Source organism: Alligator sinensis, unplaced genomic scaffold (assembly GCF_000455745.1).
Source record: "Alligator sinensis unplaced genomic scaffold, ASM45574v1 scaffold1023_1, whole genome shotgun sequence".
Classification (NCBI taxonomy): domain Eukaryota; kingdom Metazoa; phylum Chordata; order Crocodylia; family Alligatoridae; genus Alligator; species Alligator sinensis.
Genome location: NW_005842373.1, coordinates 836,766 through 858,006, shown reverse-complemented (window position 1 = coordinate 858,006; position 21,241 = coordinate 836,766). Strand labels below are relative to the sequence as shown.

Sequence of the window (21,241 nt, the reverse complement as noted above, 5' to 3'; positions counted from 1 at the left end):
AGACTTTCACAGGAATTTTGAGGGCTAGGTGGCAGTCTGCATGGAGGGTAAAGATTTTGTCAGTTTTGTTTTAGCATATTCTGCTCTCAAAAGCATTTGATCATTTTCTTTTTCATACCATTTGTTCATCCTTGTAATAAGCCCTTTTGTTTTTCTGCTATGTTACCAAAGTGCCTGTGGTAAATTATGATTTCTGAGCAAATGAATAACCTAGGCACACCCATTCAAGCAGAGTGGGGAACCAATAAGCTTACACAACCCCAAGGTATATCTCTGGGATCACCCCAACACCCTGGGGTTTTGTCACAGCCACATAAGCCCAGATACCATTCCTCCTCCAAGAGGTATGTTTTGTGGTTCTTAGCTGCTAAATAATTAAATGCAATCCAATTTCACCCTGTACAATAATCACAAAGCTGCTAGGATGTCTAGATTCTTTATGCATCTTCATTTTGACTGGCTGAACACATTGGTGATGTGTAGGGGGTGCATGCAGATTCACATGCACCCCCTGAGATTGGCAGTGCACCCCCTGTGAAAAGCACCACCAACCCTGCCAGCAGCACCTGCATGCAGTCACTTCCTGCCCCCCCCCTCCCACCACCGACACGACCACAGCTGCCTGTGGGAGCTCCCCGCTCACCACTGCCATGCCCCCACTGCCAGCACCACCACTGCTGCCTGTGGGCGGTCACCATGCCCCCCCAACCCCCTGGAGCATACGACATTCATGTCTGAACATATTCACATATATCCCACTGAGTGATCTTTCTGTTGCCAGCTTTAGCCATTTTCAAGGGACTTAGGACAAGCTACAGCAGGGTGGTGAAAGCAGAAGGCCCAGTTTTTGAGTCACTGCAAAATGAACCTTTGCAGACTTTACAACTAGTCTGATCAGAAAAGTGAGGAAAAAAGCAGGGAAAGCCCCACTCACTGCTACATGCACACACCCCACAACACACACACGTGCACCCATCCCCCCACACACCTCAAGCCACCCTCTCCCTCCACACAACCCACAAATCCCATACCCATCCAGAAACACCCACATATTCCCACACACTTCCCACAACCCCCCCATACCCACATCCATACACACCCCCAAACCCCACATGCACACACATCCACACACACCCACAGCCTCCTACAAAGCCAATACCCACCCACCCATACCTCCACCCCTCCACACCCCCACAATATACAAGAATAAGAATTCATTTTGAGCTATTATGCAATCACCTCTATACACACAACACAAACACACACAAATCAGGACAAAAATATTGGAGTTTTCTTAAAAATAGAATTAAAATATGTTATTGTGGATGTTTGATTTTTAGTATATAATTTTTCCCCCCGTTCCAAGCTGGCAAACCCCCATCTCAAATGAGTATTTTTGGAATGAAGGGAAGGACTTCCAGTGGCAAAGGTCGGGTGTTAGGGGGTGGGACTTGCAGTCCCAAGATGGCAACCAAGGGATGGTCTTTGGAGCTTGCCAAAGCTCATTAAGCAGCTCTCCAGCCAAAATAATTGCCTGCCCCTGCTCTAGGTCCTTTTCACTCAGAGACATTTACATCTCACAGACTTCCTAACACGGTGCTCTAACTATCATACCTCAGGTCAGGCATTATCCAGTCACTTCTCCAGCATTTCTTTTGCACCATGGTACTAGGAAGCCAAGAAAGAGACATATGTGGACCCAGAAGGACAAGCCAGATCCATATCTAGCCAATGTGTAACTCTCCTGTGCATGCTCAGTCTTTACATAGACATAGGTGCAGTATAAACGTAGTTCCAAATCATCCAGGTAGATGCTTAGAAAAGTGACATTTAGATGCTCAAAAGGGAACAGATTTTGGCTCTACATGCCTTAAATTTAGTTATGCTATAATAGATATTTTTTGTTAGGGCTCTTTGCTAAGTGGTAAAAACAAAAGAAGCCTTGTCAGAGAAGACCATAAAATAAAGGAGAAAAGAAAACACGATAATAGCAAGGGACATCACCAAATCGTTTAGGAAGGATATAGAAATCCCTCCTACCAAAATTGTATTTTCACTGAAACATAAATCCGAGCTACTTGCCACTTTCTATGGCCGTGTATGGACTGGTTTAGTCCAGTTTTAAAAGTTTCAGAGCAACAAAATAATTTAAATAAATCACAGAATATTTGTAGAGTGAATGAATGTAAATATGCAGTACAGAATAAAGGGAAAATTGGACAACTCTGAAAATCCAAGAAGACCTGCTGCCAATCTATTGCCAGCCTGCATGATAACTTCCTCCTCCCCCTTGAATTTCCTCAGGCAACACAGGTAAGAATCTATATTGAGCTGTTATGAGTAGACAGAGTGACAGTGGAATGACCATCTAAAGACAGTGATAGGGTTCAGACAAGATTCTGAGTAGGCAATGAAAGAACGGATAGACAAGGCTGCACAAAGAAAAATCTTTCTACAACCATGATCCGCACTTCCATGAGAGAGGCATCCTGGGACAAGATGGGCTGATCTCCTCTGAAGGGCTTTAAACTAGGTTCATTGGGGGATAGGGAAGCAGAGGATAAGGAGACCCTATGATTAGAGAGCCATGAGCAATGCACTGATCAGTCCAGGCAAGTACTAAGGTAAGTACTAAGGGGCCCAACAGACATCAGGACAGGGGGGTACCAAGGGGACCCATCAGGGGGCTTAAATGTCTCTACACTAATGCTAGAGGCATGGGGAACAACCAGGAGAAACTTGCACTCCTGCTTGCAAGCAACAACTTAGACCTGTTTGGACTAACTGAAACCTGGTGGGACCCTATTCACAAATGGGCAGTAGACATTGAGGGTTACAGGTTGTACAGATGGGATAGAGTGGGGAAAAAGGTGGGGCGGGTGTTGCTCTCTATGTTAAGGAGCAATATACATCCTCTATAATCAAGATGGGGTCAGAGGAGGGCCAAACCGAGGCTGGTGATAAAAATTAAGGACAGCAAAAAGTCCTTCTTCAGGTATATAGGGAGCAAAAGGAAGGCACAGGGTAGCATAGCACCCCTACAGGACAAACTAGGGCAATTGGTGACAGAGAGGGGGGACAAAGCTGAGCTCTTCAATGAGTTCTTTTCATCTGTATTCCTAGACACAGACCAAGACAAATCTCCCAGTTGGATCATAGATAGACATAGGAGGGACACCAGCCTACCAACTGTTAGCACAGACTTAGTGAAGGGGCACTTGGAGGGGCTGGATGTGTTCAAAGCAGCGGGATCGGATGATCTTCATCCAAGGGTGCTGAAGGAATTGGCAAGTGTCATAGCAGAGCTGCTGGCACGGCTGTTTGAGCACTCATGGTGCTCTGGTCAGGTCTCAGAGGACTGGGAAAGGGCCAATGTGGTCCCTATTTTCAAGAAGGGGAGGAGGGAGGAACTGGGAAACTATAGGACAGTTAGTCTTATCTCCATCCTTGGTAAAACTCTAGAAAACAAAATTAAGGATCACATTTGTGGGATCCCAGCAGGGGAAATAATGCTGAAAGGAAATCAGCATGGTTTCATTGCAGGTAGATCATAGAATCATAGAATCATAGAAGTAGGGTCGGAAGGGACCTTGTAGATGTTCAAGTGCGACCCCCTGCCTGGGCAGGAGGAAAACTGGGCTCAAATGACCCCAGCCAGGTAGGCATCAAGCTGCTTCTTAAAGACCCCCAGGGTAGGAGCCTTCTGGTCCCCCCTAGTGAGTTTATAGACGGTCACAAGGTCCCCCCCCAGCCTTCCCTTGTGAAGGCTCAACAGGTTCAGGTCCCGTAGCCTCTCATTGTAGGGTCTGCCCTGCTGTCTCCGGAGCAGGCGGGTGGCCCTCCTCTGGACCCTCTCAATGTTGTCCACATCCCTCTTGAAGTGGGGTGCCCAGAACTGGACACAGTACTTCAGCTGTGGCCTGACCAGTGTCCCGTAGAGGGGGAGGATCACCTCCTTGGCCCTACTTGAGATGCACCTGTGGATGCACGATAAGGTCCGGTTAATCCTGCCTGATTAAACTTGTTTCTTATTATGACCAGGTCACAAAATCCTTAGACACAGGAATAGAGGTAGGTGTCATCTACCTAGATGCTAAGAAGGCCTTCAATACGGTATCACATTCCATTCTTGTAAATAAACTGACAGTCCGTGATGTAGATGATTACACAGTCAGGTGGGTGGCAAATTGGCTTAGGGGTCACACCCAGAGTGTGGTGGTGGATGGGTCGATATTGACCTGGAAAGATGTGGGCAGTGGAGCCCGGCAAGGCTCAGTCCTGGGACCGGTGCTATTCAATATCTTCATCAGTGACTTGGACGAAAGCATGAAGAGCACCCTGTCAAGTTCACAAATGATACCAAATTATGGGGCAAAGTTAACACACCAGGGGGTAGGGAATGGATCCAGGTGGCTGGAAAAGTGGGCAGAATGAAATAGGATACAGTTAAACAAAGACAAGTGCAAAGTCCTACACCTGGGCAAAAAGAACCACTGACACACTTACAGGCTGGGGGATGACCTTCTCCACAGCACAGCAGTAGAAAGGGATCTTGGAATCATAGTTGACTCTAAGATGAACCTGAGTCATCAATGTGATGAAATGATCAACAAGGCTAACTGCAATTTATTATGCATTAACAGATACATAACGAACAGGTCCTGGGCAAGGTTCCCTCCAAGGTGCGCATGTGTGCAGCTGCGCACAATTTGAAGTCTTGCTGCGCACCAACTTTTTAATGCCGTACACCCGCCCGGGGAGGACCTGGGCACAGAGTGCAATGGAGGCATCAGGAGCCTGGTGGTGTAGGACATTTACCAGAGTTAAGCTGCTCACCCCACAGGCAGCAGCTCCTCCCCGAGGCGAAGCAAGGTGAGGCAAGGCGGGGGCGGGGATGGGGACAGGGGCTGGGACAGAGTGCCTCCTCATGGCGCTGGGAAACTGCTCCAGCTGTTTTTTTACCTCACTCCTCACCTCACCGGCATCCTCGTGGGGAGGGAGAGTGGCGTGGGGCTGACAGAGGCTCCTCCCCAAGGTGAGGTGGGGGCAGGAATGGGGCTGGTGCAGAGCTGGGCACTGCATGGGCTCTGCTGGCTCTGGGGAACTGCTTTGTTCTCCAGGCCCTTCGGGTGAGCTTTGCCCTGAGCCCCAGCACCATGTGCCTCCCTGGCCCAGGGCAGTTGGAGGAATGGAAAACTTACCTTGTGACAGGAGATTGGTGGGTTGTAGCCCCAGGCTTCAGGGCTTCTGCTGATCTTCTGAAGGAGCAAGAAAGAGCTTGCCCCTCTCAGCTTTAAGTCCTGGATGTTGGCCACAGCCAGAAGTGGAAGATGGGCTGGGAGAGGGGGTGCTGGTGCCCCCAGAGGTATTGAGAGGCCTCCCCAGTGCAAGGACTGTGGGGGTTTTGCCTACCTCTAGCACACTCGTGGAACAAAGCAGCGCGCTCACGGACCACTACACCTTAGAGGGAACACTGGTCCAGGGTGGTGATGCTTCCCCTCTATGCAGCACTGGTCATGCTGCAGTTATAGTACTGCATCATTTTGGGCACTGCACTTCAAGAGGGATGCGGAGAATCTTGAGAGGGTTCAGAAGAGGGCTACTCGTATGGTCAGAGGCCTACAGGCCAGGCCCTAGGAGGAGAGACTGAGGGACCTGGATCTCTTCAGCCTTTGCAAGAAAAGGCTGAGAAGTGATTTTGTGGCTGTCTCTAAATTCATCAGGGGATGGCAGCAGGGAATAGGAGATGCTCTGTTTACTAGGGCATCCCCTGGAGTAACTAGGAACAATGGTCACAAATTGATGGAGAGCAGATTTAGGTTGGACATTAGAAAGATCTTCTTCACAGTAAGAGTTGCTGGAATCTGGAATGGGCTTTCAAAGGAGGTGGTTCTCTCCCCTACTTTGAGGGTCTTCAAGAGGAAACTGAACAAGCACCTAGCTGGGGTTCCCTGACCCCAGCACGGGTCGTCTAACCCCAGCTCTCTTTCCTGCCCAGGGCAAGAGGTTGGACTCACTGACCTACTGAGGTCCCTTCCAACCCTAACATCTATGAATCTATGAAACTATGAAAGAAGTCCCTGATGCCTACCAAAAAAGATGTTAAGAAGAGGAGGGGAACCCACAGAGGCCTATATAAGAAAAAGGCAAAAACATAAATTAGCTAGTGGAGGTGAAATGGAATGAGGAAATAAATAGACAGGATCAGAACCCCAGGATGGCGCAGAACAAAAAAGCAAACAATCCACACAGAAAAGGCTGAAGCAATCTATCTAAAATGGACAAAGGATGGATCAAGGGAGAACAAAAGACAAGATCTACAGAGAGAAGAATTAAGAGACAATAACAGACCAGAGAGTAACATAAACACTGAGAAAAAGCAACATTTACATAGCTGAGGACTCAATACTAAGAAGAGTAGACAGACCAGTCACAAAGGAAGATCCAAAAAACAGAAATGTGTGCTATGTGTTAGAAGCAAATGTACAAGTCATAGGTCTGAGGTTGAGAAAGATTCTGATGAAAGCAAGAAAGAATCTATTAACTGTTCTTTATGTAGGAACAAATGACATTACCAGACACTCATTGACAAGGATAAAGGATGACTATATTTGGCTCTGGAAAATGCTTAATGAGATAAAGTGACAATCAGTGGGATTTTTCCAGTCCCAAAACAAGATAATAATATTAATGGATGGCTTGGAACTGGTGCCATTGGGAAGGTTTTGGGACAGTCAAGCATTAGCAAATATTCATGGTCAAAGGACTTCTATCCAGGGATGGGCTCCATGTGACTAACTGAGGGAAGAATCTTCTGGGGCCAAAGTTAGCATGAATTATTAGAAAAGCATTTTAAGAACTTAGGGGAGAAGTCTGGGAGAAACATACAAAATATATACACTGATAAAAAATATATGATAGGAATAAAATAAGAAGGTAGTCAGTGAGAAAGGAACACCAAATTGTGGAAAGGAAGTAGCATTACAGAAAATACAAAACAGGCATTTGAATCATACATTACAACTGGGAACTTGGTTAAGATCAGCTGGAAACCACTGAAATGTTTATATATCAATGCAAGGAATCAAGACAATAGAATGAAGGAACTAGAACTCCTGGTTTGGAAAACAAAACAGGACGTTATAGGAATAATGGAAACAGCTAAATATTAACCATGTATGGAATATAGCAGGGGTCAGCAATCTAGAACCTGTGGGCTGGATCCACCTGCAAAGAGATTTCATATGGCTTGCTGTCACAGGGCACTAAGTTGTGCCTGCTCCTTTAAGGGCAGAAGCAGCCTAGCCAGGGGGGAGGGCCCTGCAGGCTAGCCAGAGTGCTAATGCTGCAGGTTGCCTGAGAAACATGCTAATGAGGTAATTAGTTGGCACCTGCAGGCGGTCAGCTAACCAGAAGGAAGTAGGGCCCTGGGTACATATAAGCTCATGGCTAGTGCTAGCAGGGTTCACTCTCCCTCTGGCAATTGCCAGGAGAAGGAGCTCCTACACAAGAGAGCTAACTGAGACATTGTGCTGCCTGCTTTGCTACCCCCAAGTGTAGTAATACTCCAGGAGCTCACAAGGTACCAGGGCTAGGGGACACACTATCGTAGAGGTGGAAGTTTGACCTCTTAAAGGGACAGAGTGCTGCCTTCACTGTTAGTGTTATGTTATAGCCCAGGGGCTTATTTTTGTGTTATTGTTTGTACTTGAGGTTTGGGGTGAGGCTGTAAGGGGAGGTACGGAGGCCTCACTAGTGCCCAGTGGAGGCACGCAATTGTCTTGAGCCCTGCCAGAAATGGATACAGGGCTAGAGCAGTTAGGAAAACCTGCAACAGGCGGAGGGTGTGAGACACAAGGCAGGTGGGACCAGGGAGCCCAGCACCAGAGGGGCGCACTCAGCCAGGGCCAGAGGCCCAGCGACTGGAACAGAGGGAGCAGAGCTAGTGCCTCAAAGCCATGGCCAACTCAGTGGGCCTAGGCTAGAAGACCTAGCCAGATTAAAGGAGCAGTAGCCAAATAGGTTGAGGCTCCAACAGAGGTGACAATAGTTGTAACACCCATGAGGCATGAGGTGTGGTAAAGGGGAGGTTTGGAGCCATGTGATTAGCCCACAGGGCTTGAGGTGCCCTGTGCAGCACAGTACGGAAGAGAGGTCTGGAGAAAGGTTCAAGAACCAGTAAGTTCTAATGAGGTTCAGTGAACTGGGGCCACACAAAGGCCTGTGGGCAAACTCCTGATTTATTTTACCAGCAAGATGTGGAAGGCAAGACGAGGGCAGAGCTGGCACAGTTGTGGAGCCACCATTGGCATCACAGCCACCCCTGGGATCCCTCCCCATGACACTTGCCAAGCACAGGAAATACATAAATTGTGCTGTTAGCAAGTTTTGCTTGAGGGTGCATCTCTGCCATCTAGTGGCAGACTATCTAGCAACTGCTGCCTTCAGCCTACTTTACCACTGAGAAGTGTTAATTTGGCAGCAGTTAGCAAAAGGTTGCTGACCACTAGAATACATACATTGTAGAGTACTAATTGTTTCAGAAAGATTGAAAAAAACACGTTGGGGTAGCAAAGCAAAAAGAAAACCCCCTGTGGCCTCACATGATCTAACACCCCTGGTGGTCACCTACCATCTCTCACTGGAACCAATCAAAAGAATCATGAAACACTACAGTTTATGCTCAACAACAGATCAGACCTTGAGAAAAATATTCCCAGTCCCTCTGCTCCTGGCTTTCAAACAGCTCCCTAGCCTTGCCCAACTCATCATCAGAAGTTCATTCTACACTGCCCATGTGGGAAAGGCACCTAAAGAAAACATGGATTCAGATGGTTTTGTTATGGGGGGGAAAGGGTGAGGAGGGGGGTTCATAGCAGTAGCAGTGAAAATGTGCTAACAAGTTAAGCCTTTCCCAAAATGTGATATACCTGATCCAATGCACCAAGTGTTCTTATGGCAACTACTCACCAGAAAGAACTCTCACAGAACAAATATAAAGGACAGAGAAATGCACACACCATTAGGAGCACAATTCTCATAGAACAACCAATCCCTCTCTGATCTCATTTTCCTCATGCTCAAGGGAAATAAAGCATACACCTGTAAAAGATCAATTGGGGTGGGGGGGGTGGAATCCATAAGCTGGCTGGACACTAAGAACCAAGGACTAAACAGTGATATTGGGTTTACCATGCATTGTATATTATTCAACTCCTGAATTCTTTCCACATGCGCGTGGTGAGAATGACCCTCCTCCCTTTTGATAGGCCATGATGATGATGATGATTTGTCTTCATTCTTAATAATAAAAATGGGCCTAAAGGGATTGTGTTGGGGGGTTGCTACAGACCTCCATCTTCAGTCCTAAAAATGGATAGGGAGCTCTACAAAGTCTTGAAAGAAATTAGTAATAATAAAAATGATATAATTATGGGAGACTTTAATTTCCCTGATATAAATTGGATAACAAATGCCACCAATAATGACAGGTCACCAATATTTTTGAATGAGTTAGCTGATAGATTTCTCTATCAAGTGTTCACCCTACCACTGAGAGCCAATGATATTTTAGGTTTAGCATATCAAGCATCTTGAAGTAAATATGGGGTTAAGATGGTGCGGGTGGTAAGGTCAATGGCTGATAGCCTAAGGGTTGTACATTTGAAGCCACAATACAGGGATGGGTAATTATTTCGGCTGGCGGGCCACATAAGAAGTTTTGGTGAGCTGTCAAGGGCCACTGCACACAAAATCTTTCAGAAGATATCATTTTAATAAATTATAGATAAAAACCAAATAAAACCTCTGCATGGGGCCAAGCCCCATCGGCTCCCACCCAGGGCAGCCTGTGCTGTGCTTCTACCAGTACCTGCCCTGCACCTGCCAAAGGCTCCAACCTAGCGCTGGCCAATGCGCACAGCTTCTTGGTGGGGCTGCCTTCCACCCACTTGACCACTTGGCTGCTCAACATACTAGGCGGGCAGAATGGATAGAAGGCAGCCTGGTGCTGGAGACGGAGCCCCATGTGCTGAGGCAGAAGCTGCCCAGCTGCAGCTTTCCTCCTGCACGCTGCTGCTTCCCTGAGCTACCTGCTGCTCAGACTGGCACAGCAGGGACAGGAAGAGGAAGAGCTGCTGGAGGTGGGGGGAGCCAAGCAGTACCGACCTGGCTGCAGCAGCTGCAGGAGCAACCCTTTCAGGAAGCTTTGCATGCTGGCCTGGGCTGGAGGTGCTTCTGGCACGTGCAGGGTGGGTGTAGGCCACAAAGTGGCATGAGCTGCCCTAGATGGGGCTCAGCCCCATGCAGAGTGCTGTGGGAGCAGCCATGAGCCAGCTGCAATCAATTGGTGGCCCAGATGTGGTCCACGGGCCATATTTTGCCCACCCCTGTCAGATTCCAATGAATCTGTGAATTCTGCTAAATACCTTGTTACAAGGACACAAAAAAGGAGAAAGGAAGTAAACAGATAATGGAACAAAGAACAGAACATTATTTTATCCAAGGAAGGTCACATTAAGCCATTCTAATGTGCCACTCTAATATGCTTCTATTACAGGATGACTGACTACATTGACAATCTTCTGTGGTGGAATAGATCTTTCTAGATGTAAGCAAGGCTTTTGATAGTACCTAATGGGAATGGGTTATATAGAAAGTGAGCTATGAGACAGCAGAATGGTTACTTTTGGTGTTCCTCATGGATCAAGTCCTGGAATGAACAGCTGGTGTCAGCTGTTCCCATGACTGCTGCAGCAGGGGTTGAGGTGAGTGGGAGGAAGCGGAGTCCCAGGCAGCATGGGGTACAGCACAGCTTGTCCACACTCACCCTAGCCCCTGCTGCAGTGGCCCCAGGAGCAGCCAGCACCAGCTGCAGAGGGAACCATCAGTGGTTGCAGGGGAGAGGCATGACTCTTGCTGCTCCACACCCCCTGGGAGGTCTGGGGGGCTGGGCTGGACTCTTCCTGGGAGGCGAATGCCCCTGGATCTGTACATGGGACAACAGCAGGCTGACACTGCAAGCTGGGGCCAGTGGTGGCACCGGGCTCTTCACAGTACTCAGGGCAGGTGGTGCCCAGTGCCAGAAAGAGCCTGGTGCTGCCGCCAGCCCCAGCCTGCTGATGGTTCCTTCCTCAGCTGGCACTGACCACTCCCAGGGCCACTGCAGCAGGGACAGCAGGTAAGTGCTGCTCTGTTCCCTCTGCTTTGCTCCCTTGTCCAGCCCCGGGAGCAGCACTCCTCCCCCTGCCTCTTCCCTAGTCCCAGCCTCACTCCCTCCCTCCCTCACCAGGGAACCTATCCCTATTTGTTACATTATGAAGTGGGTTTGCTTTATGTAAATTCAGTTTATGCCCCATTCTCTGGGAATGCATTTACCACATAAATCGAGGGAAACCTGTACTGGGTCCATAGCCACCCTATGTGATATATAGATTTTAGTATTTGAAATCACCATGTTGAGGTTCAGAGGTAACATCTTCTCTGTACAGGTAGACAAGGTTCCTTGGGTGAATTTGATATCTTTTATTAGACCAACCCAAATGGTTGGAGAATAGTTATTAAGCAAGCTTTCGGGTTCAAAAACCCTTCGTCAGGCTAAGGAAGCCTCAGCAGTTGGTGTGTGCTCTTCCTGGATGGAATGAAACAGGTGGCACTTGGTAACCCAGTTAATTCCTAAATTACATAGGGATCCAATTCACTGTGAAGAAATGATGAATGGAGAGGGAGGGTTCACCCCAAAACTGCCTACTATGCAGGAAGAGCATTGGTCTGGAAGGACAGAGCCTTTGGTTTTGGTCCCTGTTTTACCCAGTGCTTTCTGTCTTGGCCACACAATCACACTCACTTGCTTGCTCTCCTTCCAGCCCCATGACTTTTTCATTCTTATGCTTTTAAAATTATTTCATTCTTAGGTAAGTGGTTCATCGTCCTCCACACATCAAGCAGTCGCTAGCCATGGTTTTCCTCTGAGTAAGGATTTGAGCCTTTATGTAGCATCTAGGCACTTCCACGGAAGATCTGGACCACAACAGCATGTACTTGAAGGCAAACACATCACTAGAGCACTTCTGAGTATATTCACCAGGCCAAACTGAAGATGCACAAAGAAATCCAGACACCTACTGGCTTGGTGCACTTTGTAGAAATACAGTTGTTTTAAATGACTGGATATGTAAATGCCACATAAGTGCCTCTTAAAGGAAAAAAACAGTTTTGTCCCATAGATATTGAAGCCAGCAGTTATAATATTTGTTATTATATTTCCTTCTATTAAGAGATGTTAAGAGGAAATTATAAGATACTTTGAACTGAACAAATAGCACACTCTTCTCCCATCCTCAACTTTATGGTATTCATCACAATCATCCTATTTATCACAAGAAGCTGAGCTTGGATTAGATTCCTGTTGTGCTCAGTTGGGGTACTGAACTTTCTCCACAGAACCATGGTATCTCTGTGCTTTGAATAATGAGATGTCCTCAGTAGGTGAGTGCAACTGTATACTATTCTTGGCATAAATGACAAGACATGCAGCTAGATTTCTATTTAATAGGAGGAAAAAGTACAGGCAATGTGTGTACTGACTATAGCAGATCAGAAAGTGTATCTTGTGAACTAGGATCAGCTGCTACAAAGATAAGCAATGCTGATCTGAATAATGCACTGCCACTAGATGGGGGGTTCCTGTGCTGTCATAAAGTTCTGACACTGCATGTCATTATATTGTGAATTGTACAGCAACAACAAAGATGTTCACTATACAGAAGATCTCTGCAATCCTAATTAATAGGATTCTGAGCAAAAGTGGTAGATTTATCTGTCATTTCCCCTCCATTTTGTACTTTTAATAACCAATCATGCATGCAGCTGTTCACTAATGCTATTAAATTTAGAAATAGAGGGAGTGAAATTGGGTATTTGTTCCCTGGTGGGCAGACCAGAAAAGTTTTGTCTTGTATGTTCCTGAAGAATCTGGGGAATCTTCTGAGTCTGAGTTATTTGTTGGATGAGTTTCATTTTCTTGCCATTTTACTAGAATAAAGTCAGCAAAAGTGGATATCCCATGCCTAAAATGCAGACAACTTGCTAAAGACAAAACAGATTCCCCCAGGCTTAATCCTTTCTCTAAAACAGGACAGGTTTCTATATAATAACTTAAATAAAGTCAGAATATGCTCTATGAGTATTCAATGGAAACATCTGATCAATTTTTCAAGGAGGGATTAAAGAGATTAAAGTATTAAATCATAAAAGAAAACATCAAGCCTACTTCTTGTTTGAAGTAATTCTTCTCAAAACATTCAGAATTATCCCGCCAAATATGTGTTGAGTTTTCTGTTTTTTGCCAAATTCCATGGTCTAAGCAGACTCTGTATACATTTCCTGCACTTCCTGAAAGTAAACAGAGGTTTAGCCTGAAAAACCAAGACGGAGATTTCATTTTTCATACATGTTTTACTGATGTCGTCTTCTCAGCATAGGTACAGAAACTCCACAGAAGTAAAAACCAAACCAAGAAAATGCTTCGCTTTGGCCTTTCATGCTTCCATATAAAAAAATTATCAACGTATTATTAACATCAAATTCCCAGAATTTCCTTAGTAGGCAACCATCAACCCTTTGGGATCATGGTGCGCGTAACAGTTCACCAGGACCTTTGACACTTACACCTTCACATGCATATGGATGAGTGGAGGCTGCCCAGGCTTTCCATCCCCCCCTGTAGACCATTGAGACAAAATCCAAAGTCCAGACTGAGTCTGGACATTCAGTGCCTCAATGACTATAGTTATATGTACACCTGGCAGTCTAACCAGGGTCTCCCATGTGGCAGACAAGGATTTTACCACTGAACTGCAACAGCAGGCATATTCCAAACAAACAGAAAGTGACTACATCATTTAAATTATTAATCAGTACACTTCCCATTAGATGCAGATAACATATTTTAGGCTGTATATCATATCACAACTCTGGGGAAGAGGATGATCTAGGACAGTGGGAGCTAACCTTTTGGCAGGTGTGCCACAAATTAGCCACACCCTTCATGGATGCCACTCTGATCCTCTTCCCCTTGCCTGATCTGCTGCTGCTTTTTCTGCTCCCTGCCTTGTGTTTCCTGCCCAATATGCTGTTCTGCTTTCTATTTCCTGCCATATCTGCTACTGCACTGCCTGCTCCCTCCCTGATCAGCTGTATGTCAAACAGCCACAAGTTAGCTAACCCATATATAGAAGCCCAGCTTTTTTACTTTATTATAGAAAATAGGAGCAAAATCCTGAGATGGTATCAGTTTGTATAGTGCTATTAATTTTAATGGGCAATACACCAATTTATACCAATAGTAATACTCCTAGAGTGTGTCTACATGTTCATTAATGCACCATAATTACAGTGCATTAAGTTTAGAACCTATAATAACAGGTACTAACTTAATGCACTGTAATTGGCACCACTGCACAGTAGCACCAGCTAATGCTTTTTTTGTGATGCTAATGCTCAGTAGACTGTTTCTATTGCACATTAGCGCATTAGCATGGTTTTTGCCTGCTGCACTAATGTGCAGTAGAATTAGTCTACTGTGCCTTTAGTGTCTCATCTAGACACATCCCTAGTGTTGTAAGGATGGAGTGCTGCTCCATGGGGATGCTGTTCCTAAATTATTTTCAAGTTAAATCATCAGAATAACCTCACAAGTCTCCCAGGGAAGTATCAGCTGACTGTAACCTCTTGGTTTCATTTTAAACATTTCCATAAAAACTGTGAAAGAGCAGAGACAAGGAACATAAGTAGAACAGTTGCCTAATCTGTCTAGCTAGGGAAAAAGAAGGGATGTGGGAGGAAGGGGAAAGGGGGGATAAAATGACAGCTACCTCATCTGAGGAACAGGAGAAGATGAGTGGAACCCCTTCTAAACAGCAAACACAAATGTCACATCTTTTTTATGTGTAGAATGTTGACTCTTAGATGAACCCTATCCGTTTGGGGGAGGGGAGGCAGAAAAGTCTGATGGTAAAAGAAATCTGAAGGCAGGCAAAGAGTGTAATTTTTTTTTTAATCTCACAATTTTAGTGTCTGACTTCTCATGAGAGGCAATAAGAATCCCAGCCAATTGATTGAAATCCAGCCAGGAAGTTGCAATGGGGGTGTTTCAGACCCTCTAGTTTAAGCACTTCAGTATGTAATCCATCAGCACATACAATGTTCTTCCCAACACAGTAGGTTGGCCTTAAGGGCCATAACTTAGACCCATAGGTTGTAGCTCCCGTTTAACACCCTGGGGTTTCTTGGCTCAAGGAAACTTCTAGGGCAGAAGTCAATAATCTACAGCCTGTAGGCTGAATCCAGCCTTCAGAGCTATTAGATTCAGCCTGAACCCAGGGGGCTTCAGTAACATTTGGCCATGTGGGGCCTTGCTGTGTCAAGCACTGGATGACTTGGGTGACTGGGAGAAGTGATGACAGCAGCCAGGTCCTAGCACCAGCCTTACTCAACCCAAGACAGGTCATTCCAGCCCGCCACAAGAAAAACATTACTGGTCCCTGTTCTAAGGGAAGGATCAGTGTTGCGACAGCACTAGAGATAGCGGTGGAGAAAAAGCAGTAGTTTGGGGTAGCTTTCTTAAAGGTCAGCACCATGAAAAAGTCATTCAGTCCTTGTAGTTACTAATAGGACTGTGCAAAGCTTCGGTCCCTGATTCGAGTCGGTGGAGATTCAGCCCAATTCAGTGGTTGAATCTCCGAATCGGAATCAAATCAGAGGACCCTTTAACCTCTCTGAATTGAATCAGAACCCTCCGAATCAATTCGGAGAAATTCAGAAATATTCAGTGATTCAGCTATAGACACAGCTTTAAATGTTTTTTCTACATACCTCTAGGTAGCAGGTGGCTCATGAATGCTGTCATGCTGGGGCAGATGAAGCATCCCACAGGAGTGCCGGGGGTCCCCAGTGTGCTCAGCAGTAGGGCTGTGTGAAATGGCAGCGTTCTGTTTCGACCAGTGTTTTGACATTTTGACAGAACAGCGTTCCATTTCTAATTTTGTTTCAAGTCAAAACAGCTGGTCCATTCCATTCCATCGAAACAGAGTCGAAACGGTGAAACTGTTTTGATGTTTCGCCCATAGGATACAATGGGAAAGTCCAAAACAGCCTATAACTTTGTCATTTCTGGCCTGATTTTGGTGAAACTTGCAGGAATGGTAGCCCCTTCTGAGGGCATGAAGCCTGCCAAGTTTCAAGGAGATAGGTCAAGGAGGGTTCTGGGGCCATGCACCCCTAGCTGCTGACAGGCAAAAGTCGTGACATGGGTGCTTGTACAACTGCTGCCTCTCATCAGGCAGCAGGACTGAAGATCCCCCATCACTTACCACCACAGACCTGGGGGTAATAATTGATCACAGTATGAACATGAGCCGGCAGTGCAATGCTGTAGCCGGCAGAGCCAACAATACCCTGGCATGCATCAATTGATGCATCTCCAGGAAAACCATTGCAAAGAAGTGATTCTCCTGCTCTACTCAGCTCTACTCAGTATTGTGAGCCCACAGCTAGAGTACTGCATCCAGTTCTGGGCTCCGCACCTTAACAAGGATGTGGTAAAGCTTGAGAGAGTCCAGAGAAGGGCTACCCATATGATCAGAGACTTGCACAACAAGCCATATGAAAAAAAGGCTGAAGGACCTGGGACTCTTCAGCCTGAAAAAGAGAAGGCTAAGAGGGGACTTGTTAGCAGTTTACAACTACATCATGAGTGTACATCTAGGGTTCAGTGAACAACTGTTCACTAGGGCACCCTTGGGGAAAACTAGGAGTAATGGTCACAAACTCCTGGAAGATTGTTTCAGGCTCAACATTAGGAAAAACTACTTCACAACTAGGGTGTCCAGACTGTAACCATTACTCCTAGCTTCATGCCCTCAGTAGGGGCTACCAGGCTACCATTCCTGCAAGTTTAATCCAAGTCAGGCCAGAAATGACACAGTTATAGGCTGTTTCATCCTTCCTCATTATAGCCCATGGGCGAAACTTCAAAACAGTGTTGAAATGGTGAAACGTTTTGACTTGCCTCGTTTTCTTTCGAGGCTGTTTCAACTATATCTGTTTTGTTTTGATTTTCCTGTTTTGACCTTGAAACAAGCCAAAACAAAACTGGTGGAGAAATTTCACACAGCCTTACTCGGCAGTAGACCTGGAAGTGGACCAGAAGCACTTCCGGTCCACTTCCAGGCCTGCTGGGGAGAGAGCAGGGGGCTCCCCTGCCACACCCTCTGGGCTTGGTGACTGTTGTGTCCTGGGTCTGGGGTCCCCCTGTGGCCGATCGCTGAGGTGGGGAGCCAAAGGGGGGGGGCGGGCTCTGCGCGATCCTCAGCGGACCTGAAAGTGGACCAGAAGTACTTCTGGTCCACTTCCGGGTTCACCACCAAGCACGCGGGGGGGCCCCACGCACTCCTTTAGGATGCTCCATCTACCTCAGCATCACAGCATTCATGAGCCACACCTGGTACCTCAAGGTATGTAGAAAAAACATTTAAAGCTGCGTCTATGTCCAAATCACTGATTCTCTGAATCAGCATCAAATCTTCAGATTCAGATTTGGCCAAATTGAATTGGGGACAGTGATCCAAATCAACGAATCAAATCACTGTCCCCGATTCAGGTTGAATCCAAATCAAATAGGGCCCATTTCACACACCTGTAGTTACTGAGCTATTGCAAGCTAAAGATGGAAAAAAGGACACAGAAAAAAAATTCAATAGAAAATCAGTGATGATCTCTCTACATTCCTTGAAATGTGGTGCAGTATGCTGCCTTTTGCAGCTAGCTAGGAAAAAAGAAATGCAAGATAGTCTGAAGCAATCCCCATTAAACAACAGCAGAGCTACAGCTGACAACCCAAAGGGAGTATTCCCAGTATAAAGCTTTTGAAGAAGATAAATCATGTTACCATTTTCCAGCCGTGGCAAATATGAAGGACAAGGAACAGATATATTTCCTGGAGGTGAATTAGGCCAGCAAACAAACTGATCAAATGTCCCATTACAATATATTCCTGAAGAGAGAAAAAAAAATGGTTAGTGTTTAGTAAAAATTATTCAGGCATTTAGCAACAGTAAAGGCTGTTATAGCTGATTCCAGGTGTCTGTTATGTGTAGAATCCAAGCCCTGCCTGTACAACGGAGAATTTTTCTGGAAAGTAGTGACTCAGGAAAACATTTGCAAGACCTAATGGACAAGAAACTCAACATGAACTCCCAGTGCAATTCTCTAGCAAAAAGGGCTACTTCAATTCTTGGATGCATAAACAGTGGAGTGGTGATTGAGAAGGTAATTTTGCTTATTTGGCACTGAGGAGAATGAAAATAGAACACTGCCCCTGGTTCTGTTGTTCACTTTTTAAAAGGGAAGGTGAAGTGCTGAAAATGTTAAGAGAAGACCACAAAAATAATTCAAGATCTGGAAAAAATGTTTTACAAGGGGGTTAAAGATTTCTGATAATTTAGTTAATAATAAAATTTTAAAAATCAAAACATGAGTTGATCATAGCATATAAGCACCTTCTTGGGAAGGAAATACATCATGCTAGCAGAATTTTTAGTTTATGTATAGTGCTTGGCTATAGTTTGCAGCAAACAGTTTAATCTGAAAAATACTTCCGTAAACCAAGAAGACATCCCTTCCTCTCATTTGCCCAGTGGTTAGGAGAGTCACTTAGAATAGTTCTTATTCAAATGCCACCTCTGCTTGAGGAAAAGATCTGCTATAGAAGAAAACATCCTATCCTCCTTGCCACAGGATATTCTTATTTGGGTTTCTTTCACACTTCCATGATAGAGATGTTCAATTTGGTGTACAATCCTTAAATATTCATTAGGCAAGCAAGCATGACTCCATAGTCTGATGCAGGGCTGTCCAACTGGTGGCCCACAATACACATGCAGCCCATGAGGGGGTTAATCTGCAGCCCCTGGGCTACCACTCCCCACTTTTCTCTGGCTGCAACAGCAACAGGGGCTCCAGGATCTGGCTTCTGCTTCTCGTACCTGCCCCTGGGAGTGGGTTAGCAAACAGAAGTTTGAGACATGGTGCAGCAGGGAGCCCACAACTGGTGAGCTGGAGCATGGAGTACCTGCCCATGTGCACAGTAGAGCCATGTGAGGGAAGGGGAGCATCTGCCCACCTGTGCAGTGGGGGGGAGATGGGGAGGAGAGGGGAGAGACCTACACATTGGTAACCCAAGTTCCCTTGACTCCAACCCAAGCAGTATGAGGTCCATGCCAGTGCAACCCACATGGCTTAGAAGTTGGATAGCCCTGATCTGGTGTTTAAATTACTCTGCTAAGAGATGAGATACTTTATATCAGTTCAGTGGTTTTACTTTTTATAACACATGGAAGCACAGAAGCCGAGTATGTAGGCACCCAAGGGCCCTGGCCCCCTCAGGAAGAGGGCTGTCACCTAAAATGCGCAAAACCTTTCAAATGTCCATCATCATAGCTCCTCCCCCACCTTCTGCCAAAAATAAAAGTTGGTGCCTATACATGGAAGAGCACCTTAATCACCTATCTTTAGAGATATTCTTCTCTGACTTTGGGCCAACAAACTTTTATGTATTTTATACAGAATGGATCAGGGTTAACAGGACCAATAAAGGTTTAACAGGACAAACTAAGTTAGCCCTTCCTCCCCTGCCCTTCACAGTTCCCTGTGGCATGGTGATTAGGGTACTTTGTTGACAGGCATTATGTGAGTGTGAGTTCCTTCAAGTGGAAGAGGTATTTAACCCCACGTCTCCCACATCTCATGTGAGCATCCTATTTACTAGGCTATTGTGCAAAAAGAAGAGAGCTCCTCATTTATGCTGTATCTGAGAATGATGCTTGAGTCTGGGCTTTCAATTTGCTTGCTTTTCTTTTGTTAAAATGCCTGCAATGGAAATAGATAGCCAGATTCTATTCCACCTCTGGGGCATGTAAGTTGACTTAGGCATCTTCCACTCTTTTCAAGTTTCTGAAACACTGCTAATGCAAAAGCTGACAGTGTTTTCCTCGTCCTTCCTTTTTTTCAAGTGACCTCAATTTTAAGGGTAAGTAAGTGTTATAAAAGTAGATACATGAATGGATTTTCAAAACTTCAAGAGTGTGGATTAGAATTGTACTTAGGTACTTAATTCCACTTGCATACCTAAGAGGTGGAACAGAACTTGGCCCAAAAATATGTTGCTTTAATGTAAATTGAAAGCTTTATTTAATCCAAAATGATTTTTTGGGGGTTTTTTTCATTTCAGCACCTTCCTGAAATACACATTTTTTTAAACAAACTGCCAGGAAAAATGCTGGGTTCTCTATCCCTTGATTTCTTCCTGTCATAATTGGAGGGGTATAAATTGTAGCTGTGTTGGTCTAAGGACATAGGCAGACAAGGTTCTTTGGGTGAATCTGATATCTTTTATTAGACCAACTTAAATAGTTGGAAAACAATTATTAAGCGAGCTTTTGGGTTCAAAAACCCTTCATCAGGCTAAGGAAGTTTCAGCAGTTGGTATGTGCTCTTCCTGGATAGAATGAAAAGTAAAGAAGCCCGCGGCTGGGATGGTATGCATACAAGACAGGTAGTCAGTGAAAATGTAAATTGAGGAGTCAATGGGTAAGAGACAGGCTGGGGATGGGGGGAAGAGAGAGAAGGGGGATGAAAGTGGAGAGAGACCTGGGGAGTCAGATGTCAGGCACGTTATAATGTGTCATAAATCCAATGTCTATATTTAGTCCATGATTTTTGGTATCCAGGAGGTTGAAGAAGTGGAGTTCATAGGCTCGTCTCTGGGAAGTGTTTTGTAAGTTTCCTTTGAGGATCAGGACTGAGAGATTGGAGAGAGAGTGGTTTTCTTGTGAGAAATGTGCCCCCACAGGTAATTGGGTGTTTCTGTCTTCGATTGATTTCCGGTGTGCGTTCATTCTGGTGCGCAGTTGTTGTTTGGTCTCTCCTACATATTTTCCATCAGGGCATTTGGTGCACTGGATGAGATATATTACATTTCTGGAGGTGCAGCTGTAAGATCCAGGGATGCTGATGGCTCTGTTGTGGGGTGTAGTGATAGTGGGGGTGGTGGAGATGTGTGGGCAGGTTTTGCATTTCTTGTCCTGGCATGGTCTGGATCCTTTTGGTGTGTTCTGGGGTTGAGGAAGTTTGCTTCTGGTGATGAGGTTGGCGAGGTTCGGTGCTTGTTTGAAGGCTAGGATGG

General features: G+C 45.6%; 1 protein-coding gene across 1 annotated transcript in view; it reads right to left on the bottom strand.

Annotated features, from left to right (window-relative positions):
- Positions 1-21,241, bottom strand: part of GLP2R (glucagon like peptide 2 receptor) — a 183,244-nt gene that overhangs the window by 104,407 nt on the left and 57,596 nt on the right. Inside the window, exons 3-4 of the mRNA XM_025210754.1 lie at positions 17,948-18,052; positions 13,271-13,392 (exon numbers count right to left, since the gene is read on the bottom strand). Of these exons, the coding sequence (XP_025066539.1) occupies positions 13,271-13,392; positions 17,948-18,052 (227 nt within the window). The remainder of the gene's footprint in view (positions 1-13,270; positions 13,393-17,947; positions 18,053-21,241) is intronic.